Consider the following 17,797-nt stretch of genomic DNA (forward strand, 5'->3'; position numbering starts at 1 on the left):
ATGCAGAAAATATAAAAACATAAGTGTAAGGAACTGTAGAAAGGGAGAAGGAAGGAAGTCAAGCTTTGAAATGGTAAAACGAGTGCAATTATTGAAATGTATAAAACTGAAAATCATGAATGTTTCTGGTCAATGTGGGACTCAAAGCCATGACACCGAGATGAAGCATCTCATGCTCTAACCAACTCAGGTATCCTACCCATGTATTTGAAGGGTGACCCTTTAAATACACATCCTTTCAAGCACATGCATTTGGAGAGGATTTCCTAACTTGAAAGAAAGAGAGAGAGAGAGAAGACCTGAAATCAGGGCCGGATTTCAGTTTGACCAGGCCCTCAGCTACTGAAGGTAATTGGGCCCTTTATATGTCCAAATTGTCGCTGTTTTTTGTGTTGAATATATGCTATATGGTAATTTATGGACCTAATAGGTATCTAAAAGCCATTTGCACATAGCAAAATATGTATTTTATCAAAGTAATTGTTGAACTGAAATACAATTAAGAAGTATATTAATAGTGAATTTTTGGGGGGAAGAGTGGGGCCTTAAGCTATAGCTTGTTTAGCTTATACGTAAATCCGGCACTGCCTGAAATACAGAACTATCAACACAGGAGGTGGCATTTTAAGCCGAAATAAGGGACAATCCCTTATATACAGGACAGGTGGCCACCCTAAGGCTATTTAAAGCGGCGTGATGACGTCACAGTGCAACGTGCGCTTGCTTGCTCGGAGGCGCCAATCCCCACCGGGCTCCGTGAGCCTGACTCGCGCTCATGAGTCTCTCAGGGCGTCGCGGGTTCGAGTCCCGCGTTGGGCGACAGGTTCCCAACCCCGCCGATAGGCCGACCCTCGCGGGCCCTTTCCAACTCGGCCAATTCTGCGACTCGTCGTCAGAAAGACCTCTCTGGTGGTGGGGAAAAATAAAAACAAAACACCGACAACACAAGCTCCCCGCCCCGCCGCGGCCTGCGGTGGTTGGTCTCGCGCGGCCTAGCGCCGCTTCCCCGCCCTCGGCGAGCTGGGCTCCGCCCCGCGGAAGGGAGCCGAGCCGGGTCCGTGAGGGGAAAGATGTTGGGCGCCGCTCGGCGGCATGTGGCCTGCGCTTTGTCGGGCGGCGTGGACAGCGCCGTGGCGGCCCTGCTGCTGCGGCGGAGAGGTGAGGCAGCAGCCACCTGGGCGGCGGGTTGCGGACGGGGCCCAGCGCCTCGGCCTTCCCCTCACGCGAGCTCCGCTTTTTTCCTCACGGGCCGCGGGAACAGAGCCATCCTCCTTCCCCTGACGCCGCCTCCGCTCCGTCGCCTATCCGCTTCTCAGCCGGGGGGGGGGGTTGTAGGTGTTTACTCCCGTGTCTTGAGTGTGGCGGCAGACCTTCCCGCAGCCTTCACACGTGTCTCGTCAACGCACACGCGAGTCCCCCCCCCCAATTATTCTCCTCAGGGAGCCGTTTTCCTGGGTGGGATTTACTTGTTTTATTTATCTATACAGGCTCGCCCTATTCATACGCAAAGACGCCCTTAAAAGAGGATTTTGTAAGCGAAAAGACAATGGGAAGACTTTCCCCATTTGCTTCCCTTACTGCAGAGGAATATTTGAGGTCATGGGGAGAGTCAAAATGGCTTAAGGATTGCTGTCCTGTACTATTTCAGACACATGGTTTATATATTTAGATATGTGAGCATTTATGGATATTCTGTATTTGAGACCTTAGAATTATAACACCACAAAGTTTCTTCCAGGGAGAACAAATGAGAAAACCTCAAGTCTGCCTGTGTGGCTCTGTGCAAGATCGATAAATGCATTAGTAGTATGTCTCCTCCTCGCGTGAAAGGGGCTCTTGTATCTACTGTAAAAGCCTTGTGTCACCCTCATCTTTCCACGGACATTATACTAATACACAGTGCTATTTTTATGGGAAAAGAGGTGCTGGAATTCCCCATGAACACCTCCCTTGTTCTCTTAGAATGGCAATGGTGCCCACCTAAAAAGTTCCAGCTGGAAAAAATCCTGCTAATACAGTAAAGCCTTTTGACTACAATTGCCACCATCCTTAACTATTGGTTAGGGTTAGTAGGAGTTGTAGTCCAAGATAGCTGGAGCACAGCAGTTTGGGAACTGCCTGTGACCTTCATTCGTCCAGTTCTACCTTCCTTGGCGATTCCAAGCTCTGAAATGCTTCACTATGAAGCTCTACTATGAAGCCAAAATAACATCTCTTCCTAATCTGAGTATACCTTGGTTTTGCTTGTTTTTTGTTTTGAAGCAGTCTTCTGTTACAGCGTGAGGCTTCACCAAAAAAAAGGCTTACTGAGAAAGACAGCTGTTTTCGACAGCTTGCTTAATTTGCAAGGTTAGTCTTTAGTGATTCTTCATGCAAAATATTTTCTTCTTCTTTCTTGTCCTCTCTAGGGTACCAAGTGACTGGAGTGTTTATGAAGAACTGGGACATTGTGGATGAACAAGGAATCTGTTCTGCTGACAAAGACTGTGAAGATGCTTACAGAGTTTGTCAGATACTAGACATTCCATTTCACCAGGTTTTCTATGTAAAAGAATATTGGAATGAAGTCTTTAGGTAAGAGAGTTTTCATTAAAGATTTGCCAAGATAAAGCTTTGCATGGCTCTATACAGTAATGAAGTAAGGGAGGCTGGTATTCCCAAAGTCAGCTTAGGTCTGTGCTGTAATGCAAACCTTTCTGCATATGCACACACTCTGAATGACTGACTGCATTTTCCTCCACCTGCAGTGGATATTGGTGGGGTTGCAACTTTAATATTGCTGTTTTCATCAAAATAGGACTTGTAGAGCGCCTGTTTAGGAAAACATGCCGTTATACATGTGCAGAGTGATCATTAAAAACATCAATTACTCTTTGCAAATCTATAGACAGGGAAAGAGGTTCCATGTAAGAGGGCCCTCGTATGAAGTGAAGTCGGTGAAGGTCCTGTGTGAGTGTCTGGAGGCGGTTGGAGGATGGATGGCGGCTAACAGATTGAGGTTGAATCCTGACAAGACAGAAGTACTGTTTTTGGGGGACAGGAGGCGGGCAGGTGTGGAGGATTCCCTGGTCCTGAATGGGGTAACTGTGCCCCTGAAGGACCAGGTGCGCAGCCTGGGAGTCATTTTGGACTCACAGCTGTCCATGGAGGCACAGGTCAAATCTGTGTCCAGGGCAGCTGTTTACCAGCTCCATCTGGTACGTAGGCTGAGACCCTATCTGCCTGCGGACTGTCTCGCCAGAGTGGTGCATGCTCTGGTTATCTCCCGCTTGGACTACTGCAATGCGCTCTACGTGGGGCTACCTTTGAAGGTGACTCGGAAACTACAACTAATCCAGAATGCGGCAGCCAGACTGGTGACTGGGGGCGGCCGCCGAGACCATATAACACCGGTCTTGAAAGACCTACATTGGCTCCCAGTACGTTTCCGAGCACAATTCAAAGTGTTGGTGCTGACCTTTAAAGCCCTAAACAGCCTCGGCCCAGTATACCCATCGTTCAGCCCGGACACTGAGGTCCAGCGCCGAGGGCCTTCTGGCGGTTCCCTCATTGCGAGAAGCAAAGCTACAGGGAACCAGACAGAGGGCCTTCTCGGTAGTGGCACCCGCCCTGTGGAACGCCCTCCCACGAGATGTCAAAGCGATAAACAACTACCTGACATTCAGAAGACATCTTAAGGCAGCCCTGTTCAGGGAAGTTTTTAACGTGTGATATTTTAGTGTATTTTTGGTTTCTATGGAAGCCGCCCAGAGTGGCTGGGGAGGCCCAGCCAGATGGGCGGGGTATAAATAATAAATTATTATTATTATTATTATGATATTCAGGCACAGTGGAGTAGTGGGGGCACATTTTTGGGATGGGGTGCAACCAGGCCCCCCACAAAGGCCCCTTCTCCACAGGGCTGCATGTAGCCCACCTCTGACCTGGAGAGCAGAGAGAAGGAGCAGTGCCGCGGTAGCGTTGCTGCTCCTCCCCTCCACTTGCCCCTGGCTGGGCCAGGCACAGTGGTTCCCCATAGAATTTCCAGTTTTTATGTTTGACTTGGGGCAAAATCATTCTCCCCCCACCCATCTCCCCCAAATCTTCACATTTCTACACCTTTGACATTTTTATTGTTATAGCCCATTTTAATCTAATAGGACTGTCTTCTCCTGGAAATGCTCCTGAGGTATTTTCCATTTCTTTTAGGGCATCTTGGAGGTATAACGGATAGAGAATGCATGATGGATGTCATGGCCTTGCATACTTGTAAAATTTCCTTAGGGGAGACTCTGTGAATGAATTTTTCATGTACTAAAGGCTCTGATGGATCACTGTGTCTGGGATGAGAAAGGGTGTATGTGTGTAAAAAACAAGGTTTCATTTCCTTGTAGCTGATAGGTTGTTTGCTTGACATATCTGGAGATATATGCTGTAGGGCAGTATAGAGTGCTGCGAATGGTCATTTTTCTTTTATAGAAATTTGTTTTATGATTTTGTGGGTTCATTTTTGTTTTGATGGGAGGAGTGAAGTGTGCCAAATCTGAGCAAGTGCCATATGCTTCTTCTCCAGATAAAGAGCTTGGCTCAACCTCTACTGAGGATTCAACCTCTCAGTTTGTAGTCATGATTTATTTACAGCTAATGGTCGAGACCATGCAGACCATTCTATTGTTGTCTGCAATGATGGGCTCATAAGGCACTTTGAGCACCTCATGAGCTCAAAAAGCAGGACTCAGATGTTTAAAATACATGAAGGCACAAGATGAAGATGTCCATTTTCAAAACCATAAAGTTCAACCAGGTTCAGCAGAATTACCTTTGGAGGCTGATTCCTGTTCTACAATGCAAAGAAGAAGTGAGAGAAACCTTTGCAAGAGCAAGTGAATATCCTCTTATGGCACTGCTTGATGGAATAGCGTATAAATCCCTGCTGATCAACATGCTTATTCATAACTATAGACTTCATAGCTAATTATATTGCATATGTGAACATCTTTGAATTGTACAGCCATGGTTTACAAATATACAGTTTGTATTTGCAAGTTGTTGAAAGCATGCCTGCAGATTTTAAGACCTTGATCTTAGTAGTAGTTCTTAATCATGGTTGAATATAATAAACACTGAACTTCACAATAAGTGCTAAATACAAGAAGAACTGCCATGTTAACCTCAGAGTTTCTGAGCATAAGACGAAACAACTTCAGTGAAATCCAGTCAGAGGAAAGCTTGTTCAGTTCTAGTCCTTTTGCTGGGATGAAAATACGAATGAGATACTTGTTTTTACATAAAATGTGTAAGATTCCCATGTGGTTAGATTTAGGTTAAACCTTGGCAAACATGGCTCTGAGTTTCCAAATGTTCATAATCATTCTAGTTTTCTTTACAGCTACCTCTTAAATGAATATGAATTGGGAAGGACCCCTAATCCTGATATTATATGCAATAAGTACATCAAATTCAATTATTTCCTGGATTATGCTGTGAATAACCTTGGTAAGTTGCTTGCAGGTGTGTATTATCTACAACTTAACCAAATGACTGTAGCTTAGTAGAGCACATCCTTTGCTTCCAGAAGGTATCTGGTTCCATCCCTGGCATCTTTAGGTAGGGCTGAAAAAGCCCCGTTTGAAACCATGGAAAGCTATAAAAATATTTAACTTCTTTATTTCCTGATATCCTGTATCTTATATACATTCTACCCGAGGTGGCATAAATATAGTTCCCAGGAGGTCCCATCCAGGCAAGCAGTGACTTGTCTAACTTCAGTTAGGCGGTGGCCTCATAAACATTCATACCAGTGGTCTGACTCTGTATAAGCCAGCTTCTTGTGTTTCATTCCTAAATGCCAATAAAGAAACTGCGACCAAAATCAGGAGCAAGCCCTTGAGAAAGTGAAACAGATTTTAAGACTGGCCTCTTGTTTTTTCAGGATTTAGGTGTACCATAGAAACTAGCATTGTTGTATAATATGTTGGATCTTTTGTTAACATAACAGCATTTTCTAAGCTTCTCTCTGAAGAATCTCCCATAACGTGCACATGTTTTTTAAATGTGCCAGGAGCAGATGCAATTGCCACTGGACATTATGCAAGAACTTCTTTGGAAGACAATGAAGTATTTCAGCAAAAATACATACGCAGGCCAGAAGGACTTTTCAGGAATAGATTTGAAGTAAGAAATGGTAAGTGGCCTACTGCTGAAACCCAGATCTTATATTTAATATAATTTATCATGCTGAGAATTGGGGTGAGTGGGGCATATGTAACCTACATATTTTTGCCCATAACATGTATTTTGCAGAAGATCTCTTAGGATAGGATAGGGAAGGAGAAGCTAAAGCAGAGCAGACAATTGATGCAAGGTTACCTTATTTGGTGAAGAAATTCTGGAAAAGCTACTGCATAGTGCTGCTCATTGTAGACCCCATAATCAGGATGCTTGCCTTTGAGTATTGCCTGAACAAAAGTTTGGTTATTTACTGTTTTGGGTTGCCTTGTGTATATTTTAGGGCTGCTGATTGCCCGGATGTACCTTATTGTTTCAGCTACTTTGTAATGGCCCATGGGTGAAATAAATGAATCAGACTTTACTTGATTGCATAGCACACACAGAAAGCATTCTGTTCTGAAGGACAATGTGCAGTACATTCTGATGCAAAGTTTTCTATATTTGTTCACCCGCAATTTATGTTCCATAGCATCTGGAATAATTCACAGGAATAGCTTCTTGCTGGGTTGGGCTAAAATCAAATGACATGTTTATTGCAGCTCTAGCTGGAGTTTCTCTTTGGTTGGTTATGGAATAGTTTGTGCACGTGGAGCTTCCTTTATTAACCATGAAGCAAACTGCACATATTTCCGTAGGCTCTCACTGAGGAGCTCCATGTATATAGTATCCGTTCAATTGAAGTGAGTGGGAGGGCATCATAGTTGGCAGATGAAGTGTGTACATCAGCACTTATTTTGTCTGCAAACAATTGCTGCTTTGTGCAAAGAGTGTTTTCTTAGCATTTCCTTAAAATATGCATCACATTTTTTTGTAATGAGAAAATTGGGATAGTTTTCCTATTAAACTTGAAATCTTTTATAATATTCTCTTTAAGTAATAGAAGTACAGCGAAGGAAACATGCAAGTGAAATGGGCTGTGTATAGTCAATGTAATTTTATTTTATATATTTTCCTTCACCTCCCTTTTCACAGCTGTAAAACTTCTTCAGGGAGCTGATCATTTTAAAGATCAGACATTCTTTCTCAGTCAGATCTCACAAGAAGCCTTGCGGAGAACCATTTTTCCTTTAGGAGAGTTAACAAAAGACTTTGTAAAGAAGATAGCTGCTGAACATCACCTTCACCATGTACTGCAGAGAAAAGAGGCATGGTAACTCTTACTGTCTTATCATCAAAGCGCTTAGAGGGGCAACGGTCACTGAATGGGTCTTGTGCCACCATCAAAAAATGAGTGCAGCAGTAGAATTCTGTCATTCTCAAATTGTTTTTGTCACCCCATTGTTCTCCTGATAAGAGCTTGTTTTGCACACTATGATTGAAATAGAGATGATTGTAACAGTTCAGTATGTTCCCTGGACAAAGAAGCCACTTGTGGCGAAGGGGGAAGTTGCCTGGCTTTGCTGGGTCCACCTTCTGTGTTATGGCCCTGTTCCTGGGCATTCATGCGTTGGTACTGAAATGTGCATTGGAAAAGTCTGTGCCATGTGAGTGGGGCCGATACCAGCCATGGTATTGCGGGCATGATCACCAGTCCTGTTCTCCATGTGCAGCTGAATTGGGCTCTTCATTACTTCTGGAAAACATTTCATGGTCCCAACTTGTGACGTTTTTTGTTTGAACCATTGGTATTGCTCACTGAAAAAAACTAGCTTTTGTAATGTGTTTAAAGCATGAGTGGTTACTGAAGTGTATATTTACAACTCTTGTAATCCACACACTGAAGTATAGTGTTTAAACAAACCTCCTGAAACACTGATATGATCACGGCTCTGTGCCTCCATTTTAATATACCAATTTGTGGCAGTAGTTCCGAAGAAGACGAATCGAAAGGGTTTGCCAAAGAGTGCTTTAGCTTTTACCACATTTCACATTTCTGGTCCAGTAGAGTTGAATCTGCATGACATGTCACCAGAAGGTGTTGCATGGTAGAATCAGGCATGAGATGACCATGAATATATTATAGTATTCTTGCCATAGGGTGGTCAAAGAGTGTTTCTTTCTGGGATTATGTGTTTCCTGGAAGAGTTGATCAGGACGAATGTGGTTTTCCTCTCGTGAATTAAGACCCTAGTTTGTGGAGTAGGGAAGGTGTTTGGGGATCAACCCATTAATCTGGTAAGGGTTGCCATGGTTTTGTGTGATGGTTTTCTGGATATAATTAGCAATAAAGAGGTGTGTGGGAATTTCAGTAATTAACGGATGAGGTGATAATGTGCAGGAAATAGCATCCAAAGCAGGTATAGTGGAGAGACTTCTGCTTAACTTCTCTTTTTCATCTGAACTACACAGAATTTCACTTTCCTGCCCTTTTTAAACCAGCTGTTAGTTACTGAGATCTTTTGTAGGAGAGACCAGATATAAATGTTTTAATAAATTAATATTATATTTTTATTTGTGTACTTCAGGGAAGGATGTTGTCTTTGATGGAAATTGAATTTTGCTCTTTGCTCCTTGCATGTTTCTAGGTATATCTTCTGTGCTGTTAAGACTTTTAAAATATCCATGCTTTTTTATTTGTTGTTTGGTCACGATGGTCAGAGTTTTTGTTCCCTTGTTTTATTTTAGAGCATGGGAATCTGTTTTATCGGTGAAAGGAATTTTGAAAAGTTCCTTCTGGAGGTAAGTAATTACGAATTCACCACATTTATAAATAACTTGTATCAAAAATGAAGGATGCTGCTGTTTTGCTTTGGTTTAATTTTCAGATTGTGGCCTGGGAGTGGGTTTTTACACACAGTTGTTTTCCTTGCAGTATTTGGAGCCCCGTCCAGGCAACTTTGTTTCCATTGAAGACAACAAGGTCATTGGAACACACAAAGGTCAGCTGATATTTTGTTACTCTGTTAACGTTAAATGTCCCTTGTGTATGGAAAAAATGGACTGCTCTTTTGTAATTTATTTGCATTTCACAGCACGATTATATATGAAAAAAAAAGGTTTATACCTCTGTTTTCTGGCTCTCTGACCCCATAACTCATGAACAGGAAGGATGCAGAGGCATCAGAAAGGACTTTTCTGAGTTCTGTCTTTCCTGAGTTGGCCCAACTAATAGTAGATTAAATGTTGAGCCCCGGTGCTTGTAGAACGCAATTGGTGTCAAAAGCATCTGGTTGTAAAAGCTTCAGATTTGGTAGTTAGCTATTCTACTGCTGTGTTCTGTTTCTGTTTTATTAGCTGATAAATTGTAGGGAAATGAGCCTTTTTTAGGCTGACAAAATTTTGATCCTTTAATCTCTTTAAAGTAAATGGTAAAGCAATATAAACATAAACGTGCTTAAGGAAGGAATCTGTTAATGCTTGAAATTAGACCAGACATGTAAAGGGAGAACAATCATTTTCACAAAGAAAGGAATTGTAATAATTGCTGGGCTTGGCCTTCAGCAGCGTGAGACTTTGCGGAGGCTTTTCGACAGGGTAGTTTTGCTGTGCATTTCTCATTAAATCCAAAGGAAGCTGTGGGTTTTGACTCCCCAAAGTTAAGCCTAAGGTTTGGGAATGGGGTTGGGAGACTGGAATGTTCATTTCTCTGGAGGCGACTGGTCTGGGGACTTGCACACCCTTCATTCCCTTAATACAGAGATATAGAGGTGGTTCCAGTCCTTCACGGTGCTTCTCTTCTTCATAGTTGGGTAAAGGTAAAGGGACACCTGACCGTTAAGTCCAGTCGCGAATGACTCTGGGGTTGCGGCGCTCATCTCGCTTTATCGGCCGAGGGAGCCGGCGTACAGCTTCCGGGTCATGTGGCCAGCATGACCGCTTCTGGCGAACCAGAGCAGCGCACGGAAACGCCATTAACCTTGCAAGATGGAATATATAGGTTCAAAAGATTTGTAAGGAGAAAGAGGCCTACCCATTCGATGGGAAAACTATTGCATATTTATATTCTCATTTTGGTATCTATCTAAAAATTACACATTTCAAATTTGTGCATGTAACATGTAAATGTGGACTTTTATTGGCTATTGGTTTATTTATATGATCCAAAATACGTTCACTGCGAAATGCTGGTGTAATAAAATAGAAATGAATGTGAGTTATGAGCCATAATTCTCACTTGCAGATCCTTACCTCTACCTTCCACTCATTAGGTGGCCTTTTTCATGCCACGATGGTTGACTTTCCAATCTGTAACTTTCAGACACTCTCTCATCTTACAGGGCTGCTGTGAGAATTACTGAAATAATAGTGCTTCAGGCAGTAGAAATATACTATATAACCCCAGTTTGAATGTGCCCATTGGTTCAAAAGGGTTGGGAACCCCTGTTCTGTTGTCAACCTTGTGATTTAAGTTAGCCCCTCAGTGAAGTTTTGAAGGCAAATGGTACAAATAACGGTTGCTGTAAATACATCTACAATGGGTGGCTTAAGTTTGTAATCCCTATGGGCCAGTGGCATGATCAAACTCAGTAAGATTTTAAATTGTAAGACAAAATGTTGGTAGAATTCTTGTCTTTGTAAGTTTTAGGTTGTTGAACTTTCTTTCATAATAACTGAGAACTTTTTTTGTTTCCTTGGTGAAGTAGAGCAATACCCTCAATTACAACAGTTTCACAAAATATGCTCATATCTCCTCTAATGCCTGTTTATTTGCCAATTTGTTATCTGCTACTTTTCTTGATAAATACTGTTCCAAAGGCCTAGAAAGGAACTTGTGCCTGATCCTAGCTAATGAAGTGTATAAATATGGAGTATTTTTTGGCATTTGAGGTGGGTGTGGCAGATGATTGTCAGCATATTCTGCATTGTTGAATCACATTTTTAGAAAAGTTTTTGACTTTTTGGACTCAGGCTTACTTTTTTGGTCCTTTTTAAAAACAAAAATGAAAATGCAACAGTTGATGAGTGTTCCCTAAGTTTTCATGAGTTACTCATTCAGAAACTATGTTTTTAATCCGTAGGATTCTGTTCTCTGTTGAAATGGTAGGTTTCGATTTCTGGAGGAACAAAAGGATTAAGCAGTGTTAACAATGTGAAATATATATTTTATTTTTTATTTTTAGGTTGTTTCTTGTATACGTATGGCCAGAGAGCCAGGCTCGGAGGCCTCAAAGATGCTTGGTTTGTTGTAGATAAAAATATTGCCTCTAGGGAGATCTTTGTGGTAAGTTTTCTAATTCTGTGTACCGTTTGTAATTCCTGCCAAAAAGAATGTGGTTATTATTGGCCTAAGATTCTTGGCTTTTCCATTGAAAAGAAAAAGAAAAGCCGTTAAGTTAGCTGGTGTCAAGTTTTATTACATCCTGTTCAAACTGGCTTTTGATTAACAAGATTAACAAGATTCTTTGATTAACAAAGATTGAAAAGGATGTTGGCATCAGGAATCTAATGGCATGCACTGAAAGAAATTGTTGAGTTTTACCTTAGAACTAATATAAGTTAGTCTTACAAATATATTACTATATCTTTGATTAATAATGTTTGTCCAGTGCATGGTAGGTAGTGTTTATCATGGTATATTGCCTAAAACCTGTTTAAAATCCCAAATTCCATAATAAAACCATGGTTTAGTTTGCATAGCTAAACTTTGCCTACACACACACCTAGACATGCACCTTGGTTTAAGAACAGCTTAGTTTATGAACAACTTGGATTAAGAATGCAGCAAACCCAGAAGGAGGTGTTTTGGTTTGTGAACTTTGCCTTGGAAGCAGAACATGTTCCGCTTCCTGTTGAGTGTGTTCCATTTGTAAATTGAGTCCACCGCTGCTATGGGAAAGCACGCCTTGGTTTAAGAGCACTTTGGTTTAAGAACGGACTTCTGGAACGGGTTAAGTTCGTAAACCAAGGCACCACTGTAAAAGGAGACACCCAGTAAACCTGCTTGTCATTTTTCAAAATGAGGGGCTGGAAAGGTGAGGAAAACTGCAAAACTATTTTAGCTATTTTAGTCATGCTGGCCAGACGCCGGCTCCCTTGCCCTGAAGCGGGATGAACACCGCACCCCATAGTCGCCTTGGACTGGACTTAACTGTCCAGGGATTCTTTAGTTTTACCTTTACCTGCTATTTACAGATGTTGCACTAAACTGTGATAGGTGCCCATAACACACACCCACTTCAAATAATCATTTCACACCCTGTTTTTTTGCCATTCTTTAGCCATTCTTAGACAAGAGGTTGGTAACCTGTGACCCTCTAGATCAGAGTTTTCCAAACTTGGGTCTCCAGCTACAACTCCCATCAACGCTAGCTAGCAAGACCAGTCGTCCAGGGTGATGGGAACTGTAGTCCAGCAACATCTGGAGGATTGCAGGCTAGGCATCCTTGCTTGAGATTCAGAAATCATGCTTAAAAGCAAGCAAGCAAGCCAGTTTTTATGTTTGTTGCCATCCCTTTTGTAGAAAATGTAAGTACTGAAATCTACAAACAAGATAAATCACTGTCCTTGTGATCCCAAGGTATTTTGTGCCATCTTGTCCTATAGGAAACCCTGAATCTTGCAGAAATTTTCATGGTTTCACGGATGTAGTTTCTCTCTTCCTGAAAGAAATATTTGAAGCAGTGACGTCATTAAACATCAGACTTTTTAAAAAATTGAGATCCAAAGATCCAACACAGTCTTCTTCTTTGGCGATCACTCGTAGCCGAGTATGATTGTCTTCCATGAATACAGTTTTAACAGTGAGTCAGTAAGTGACTGTGGAGGCCAAGTCTGGATCCACACGTCCTTCCACAGTGAGGACATTGGTTTCCGGGTGGGAGTTGAGCATGGTGAAGGTTTATCAAGCGTGCCTTCCTCTTAGCACGTTTCTCCCTTGTGTCCTGAGTTTGAGTGTCTTCAAAGCCCATGACACCTTTGGTAAAGGCTGTTCTCCAATTGGAGCACTCGCAGGCCAGTTTTTCCCAGTTGTCGGTGTTGATACTACATTTTAAAAGATTTGCCTTGAGACAGTCTTTATACCTTTTTTATTGACCACCAGCATTACACTTTTCATTTTTAAGTTCGGAACAGAGTAGTCGCTTTGGAAGACGATCATCAGGCATCTGACCAACAGGACCAGTCCAACGAAGTTGATGTTGAAGCATCATTGCTTTGACACTATTGATCTTTGCTTCTTCCAGTGCACTGGCATTAGTTCACCTGCCTTCCCAAGCGATGTGTAAAATGTGTAATCAAAAACCGCAGTATTGCAAATGTGGCTGTGAAGTTACTAATCCGTAATAAAAGAGTGGTTTTGTAACTGTTTTCCTTACCCAAATGCTGCTTTTATTCATCATGATCAGCCATGTGATCAGCTAGTTTTAAATTAAAATTGTTGTACCCACTTCCAAGGCACCCTCTACAGACCATCCTGCACTTTACAGAGATCTCTTGCGGACAAACAGGGTACACTGGATCGCAGAGGAACCTCCCGCAGAGCTGATTCGGGAAAAAATGATGGAGTGTCATTTCCGCTTCCAACACCAGATGGCACTAGGTGACTAGACTTCATTCATTCGTTCATTTTACTTCTGTGGGGAAGGCGTTTGGTATTACAGTGGTACCTCGGGTTAAGTACTTACTGTATTTTTCGCTCTATAAGACGCACCAGACCATAAGACACACCTAGTTTTTGGAGGAGGAAAACAAGAAAAAAAATATTCTGAATCTCAGAAGCCAGAACAGCAAGAGGGATCGCTGCGCAGTGAAAGCAGCGATCCCTCTTCCTGTTCTGGCTTCTGGGATATCTGCGCAGCCTGCATTCGCTTTTTAGGAGGGAAAAAGTGAGTCTTATAGAGCAAAAAATACGGTAATTCATTCCGGAGGTCCGTTCTTAACCTGAAACTGTTCTTAACCTGAAGCACCACTTTAGCTAATGGGGCCTCCTGCTGCTGCCGCGCTGCCGGAGCACAATTTCTGTTCTCATCCTGAAGCAAAGTTCTTAACCCGAGGTACTATTTCTGGGTTAGCAGAGTCTGTAACCTGAAGCATATATAACCTGAGGTACCACTGTACTAGGAAAAGAGCCAGTATTACTGCACAATGACATTTATTTGGATTAGGAGATAGCATTCAAATTTGATGAGAATGCGAAAGCTAGTTCTTTAACTTTTATTTTATTTTGTGTTTAGAGCCTTGCACCTTAACTCTAAATCAGGATGGGACTGTATGGGTGACAATGGTCAAGCCAATCAGGGCTCTTACCCCAGGCCAGGTAGGTACTGAAGATGCTTTTGGTTTCTTCCTGTGTGTTAAATTTACAGCCTATCAGTGAACTGGGACTTCCTTCCTGGGTGGGGAAAAATATGCTTAGGATTACAGCCTTAAGCATCTCACCGTTTGAACACAAGAGTCCTGGACAGGTAAAAAGCTTTGTCAAAATATGTTTGAATTTCTTTATTTCTTCGGTCTGAATTGATCACAGTTTGAACTTTTAAAGTTGATCTTACATAATAAGTCTCCTTGGATTTTTTTTCTGAGACATAATGAATTCTTCTGTCAATAAGTTGCAACGTATTTTCAGTGCAGCAGTCTTATGCAGTTACCTGAGAGCAGGCCTCTTTGCATATATCGGGACATATTCTTTCATTAACCTGAGTAGGATTGAGCTGTGAGTCTGGATCTCTCACTCAGAGGCAAACATTTTCTTTTCCATCCTAGTGTGCAAACTCCTCTCTAGGCTTCTTAAGTGAGTATTTCAATATACCTATTAGAATATCTCCCGCCTGGAGGGGAATACTTTTTCTAATGGATTTTTCTTTCCTTCTTGCACGGCTTTCTGATCCCTTGCAGTTTCATTTTACTAATTAGCATTTATTGGGTACTATAAATTCAGTCGTCCCTATTTCTTTTTTTAAAGAAAGTTGTAGAATGTGCATAATGGACTGCTAATTATAGTGAAAGAGGCAACACTAAGCTCTACTTCTTTCATTTTCCGTGAGTCAGTGCCAGATCCTGTGGATGTCTGCTTGGAAGTGGGACCCATTGAGTTCAGCAAAGCTCACTTCCAAGTAAATGAGGAGGGATGAGCTGTAGCTCAGTGAAAAAGCACCTGAATTGTATGGAGAAGGTCTCGTGTTGAACTCTTGGCTTCTGTAAGAGCAAAACTGGGAAAGACCTCTGCTTGAGATCCTGGGACGCAGTTGCCAGCTGTAAAAGACAGTGCTTGGCCATTATGGGCCAGTGGTCTAACGTAAAGTAGTTCAGTGCTTTGAGAGGGTGCAATACCTTTTCTAAAACGGATGAATAAATGAGAACTGTAGCTGTTGCCCACTTCCTTCTGTTCCATTTTCATCTCACTCTATCCTAGAAGAAATGGGTTGTCGTTTTGGAAAGCAGCATAATGGCTTCAACAACTGACGTGAAAATGCTCGGAGCGCTTTCTAAACTGCAGCCTCACATCAAGGTGGTGACTCAAGCAAGTCCTACTGAAATCTTGAGAGAGTGAAGCGAATAGCCAAGCGCAGGGTTGTGTCCACAAAATAGTGAGACTTAAGAACATTTAACTTTTCAGAAGAGTCTCGCCATTGAATTCTCATACACAGCTGAGTAGTTTGTTTTATTTGGACCTAGTGATGGATTGAGTCGCCACCCTCCAAAACTGCAGGATGGCTTTCAAATCCTGCAAATTTAACAAAAAAGGATCTACAATACAACATTAAAATGTGTGTATGTGTCCCGGTGTGCAGATTAATTGATGCTATGGGCTGTGTGCTTGTGATCTATTGATGGGTGTGCTAGATAGTAATGATTAAGTTCAGATGTTAGTCTCCTAGTGAAGAGAATTTTTATAGGCACCTTTTGAGTGGTATATCAAAGGAAAATCATTTAACATACTTGCCATGGAATGCAACACTTGCCTTTTTGTTTATTTAGAAGATTGCTTCTTTAAAACTGTGTATTGTATATCTATATATCTGTGCATTTTTATATATATCGAATTTCACACATACCAATAACTTGGGTGCCCTTGCCTATTTTTTCACATTGCCATGTTCAAAACAGGAGCGCTTACATGTGACTTTGGTTCTGTGTTCAGTTATCTATTCCTTGCAGTTACACATAACTCTCTGTGTGCTGTAAACATTGTTGCCATTTGTCTTTGCAGTTTGCTGTTTTCTACAAGGGTGATGAATGTCTTGGCAGTGGAAAGATTTTGAGGCTGGGTCCCTCGGTGTATACTTTGCAGCAGGGCAGAAACAGAGAAAAGACGGCTGAGAATGGGCCTGAGGTCAAGGTAGAACCAGCCACCTGACTGCTTTCTTTCATGCAAAGACTTTGTTACTTAATGATGTTGAATTAAAAGAGAGAGATCAAATGGTCTTACAAGAACACATATGAATACACACATTGACGTATTTGTTGGGATATTTTCACGAGGTGAATTATGATAATACTTTAGAGTTTTTTAAAAAAATGAAATATTTTTGACATGATGAATGACCTGTGGTGGTGAGAAACAGAAGAAGATTTACTGTTCCTAAGTCGCTGCGGTCCTCTGCAAGGAATTCCCACACAGCAGGGTTGATGTTACCAGCCTTCATGTCACGTTTTCAGACATCTTTGTAATCCAGAGTCGGTTTTCAAATGGGCCTGGTGCCTGAAGCCAGCTCCCCAGAGAGCACATCCTTGGGGATCCTTCTTCCATCTTCCATTCTGTGGTCATGACCAAGCCAGCTGTTGGGAAAACTCCATAGCACCTGAAAAACTAGGAACTGTGGAATAACGTCCTGGCTGTTTGCTGAATCTCCTAGATTTCTCTAACCTTGAAAGAGGTGCCTTTCCTTATCAGCTTGTGTAGCGTTCCCTGTGATAGAAGGAAATACAGCCATTTAAAGATTTTGCTTGATGTAGACATGACAATTCGGAACATAGGAAGCCCCTTATACTGAGTCCAATCATGGTTCCATCTAGCCACAGCACTGGTGATTAGCTATGGCTCTCCAATTGCCCTGTGTAAGAGCAACATAATTCTATTTATATTGTAAACTGACCTGTGATCCTCAGATGAACGTCGGTATACAAAATGAACCAATTAATTACTTAATTAAAAGACAATGAGCAAAACCTCCTGGCAACATCTGGGGAAAAGCCTTCTGTTAGTACGGCACCTCTTTCGTCTAATGAGGCTTATGCAGGAGAGATTCTCCAGGAATTCTCTCCGAAGTCTGAGACTGTAAACTTTATTAAGCTTTTTCCAACAGTGTGTTTCTTCTGTGGATCTAAATTGTGCCTCTGTGAGGAAAGGTGCTATAGCTTTTCAGGTTCAAAATTATGTATTATTGAAGAACAGTTTCCATTTTCCACACTTGTTAAATAACTCATTTGGGAGTTCCTATGCCAACTAGAAATAAAATGCTTATGAGTTACTATACATCCAGGAATCTAAGAATATGAACAAATGATTGAATCATGTGTCTGGTTATTTGAAATGTTTTGATATGACGAGAGCATATACAAATCCCCACCCCTTACGAGGTAAATGTGGGGGGTTTTTTTAGAGTGTTCCTTAAAGTTTTACATGTACCTCAGGGCAGCTTTTTCTGAAGTGCTGGGGATCTTGTTAGGGCTTATAAAACAACATCTGAACCAATATTCTTTAACCATTTTCTCTTATGTATGGTACATACATATTTGGGGAGAGGTGGCTGTGAGTGATGTAGGAGTG

The 17,797-nt window shown here is 41.8% G+C and overlaps 1 protein-coding gene across 3 annotated transcripts; it reads left to right on the forward strand.

The window, feature by feature from the left end:
* The first annotated feature begins 742 nt into the window (after window positions 1–742).
* Window positions 743–17,503, forward strand: TRMU (tRNA mitochondrial 2-thiouridylase). Of its 3 annotated transcripts, XM_053406177.1 has the most exons (11): window positions 745–1,158; window positions 2,409–2,574; window positions 5,369–5,475; window positions 6,041–6,163; window positions 7,183–7,355; window positions 8,776–8,829; window positions 8,963–9,029; window positions 11,211–11,311; window positions 13,483–13,627; window positions 14,262–14,344; window positions 16,238–17,503. In XM_053406177.1, exons 1-11 carry the CDS (start codon window positions 1,071–1,073, stop codon window positions 16,382–16,384), a joined length of 1,254 nt encoding a protein of 417 aa, XP_053262152.1. In that variant the 5' UTR covers window positions 745–1,070; the 3' UTR covers window positions 16,385–17,503. The 3 variants fall into 3 exon arrangements, with proteins under 3 accessions (XP_053262153.1, XP_053262154.1, XP_053262152.1); XM_053406178.1 differs by lacking the exon at window positions 14,262–14,344 and having other exon boundaries at window positions 743–1,158; window positions 16,238–16,352; XM_053406179.1 differs by lacking the exon at window positions 11,211–11,311 and having other exon boundaries at window positions 743–1,158; window positions 16,238–16,352.
* The last annotated feature ends 294 nt before the right edge of the window (window positions 17,504–17,797 follow it).

The sequence above is a fragment of the Podarcis raffonei genome, chromosome 10 (assembly GCF_027172205.1).
Source record: "Podarcis raffonei isolate rPodRaf1 chromosome 10, rPodRaf1.pri, whole genome shotgun sequence".
Lineage (NCBI taxonomy): Eukaryota > Metazoa > Chordata > Lepidosauria > Squamata > Lacertidae > Podarcis > Podarcis raffonei.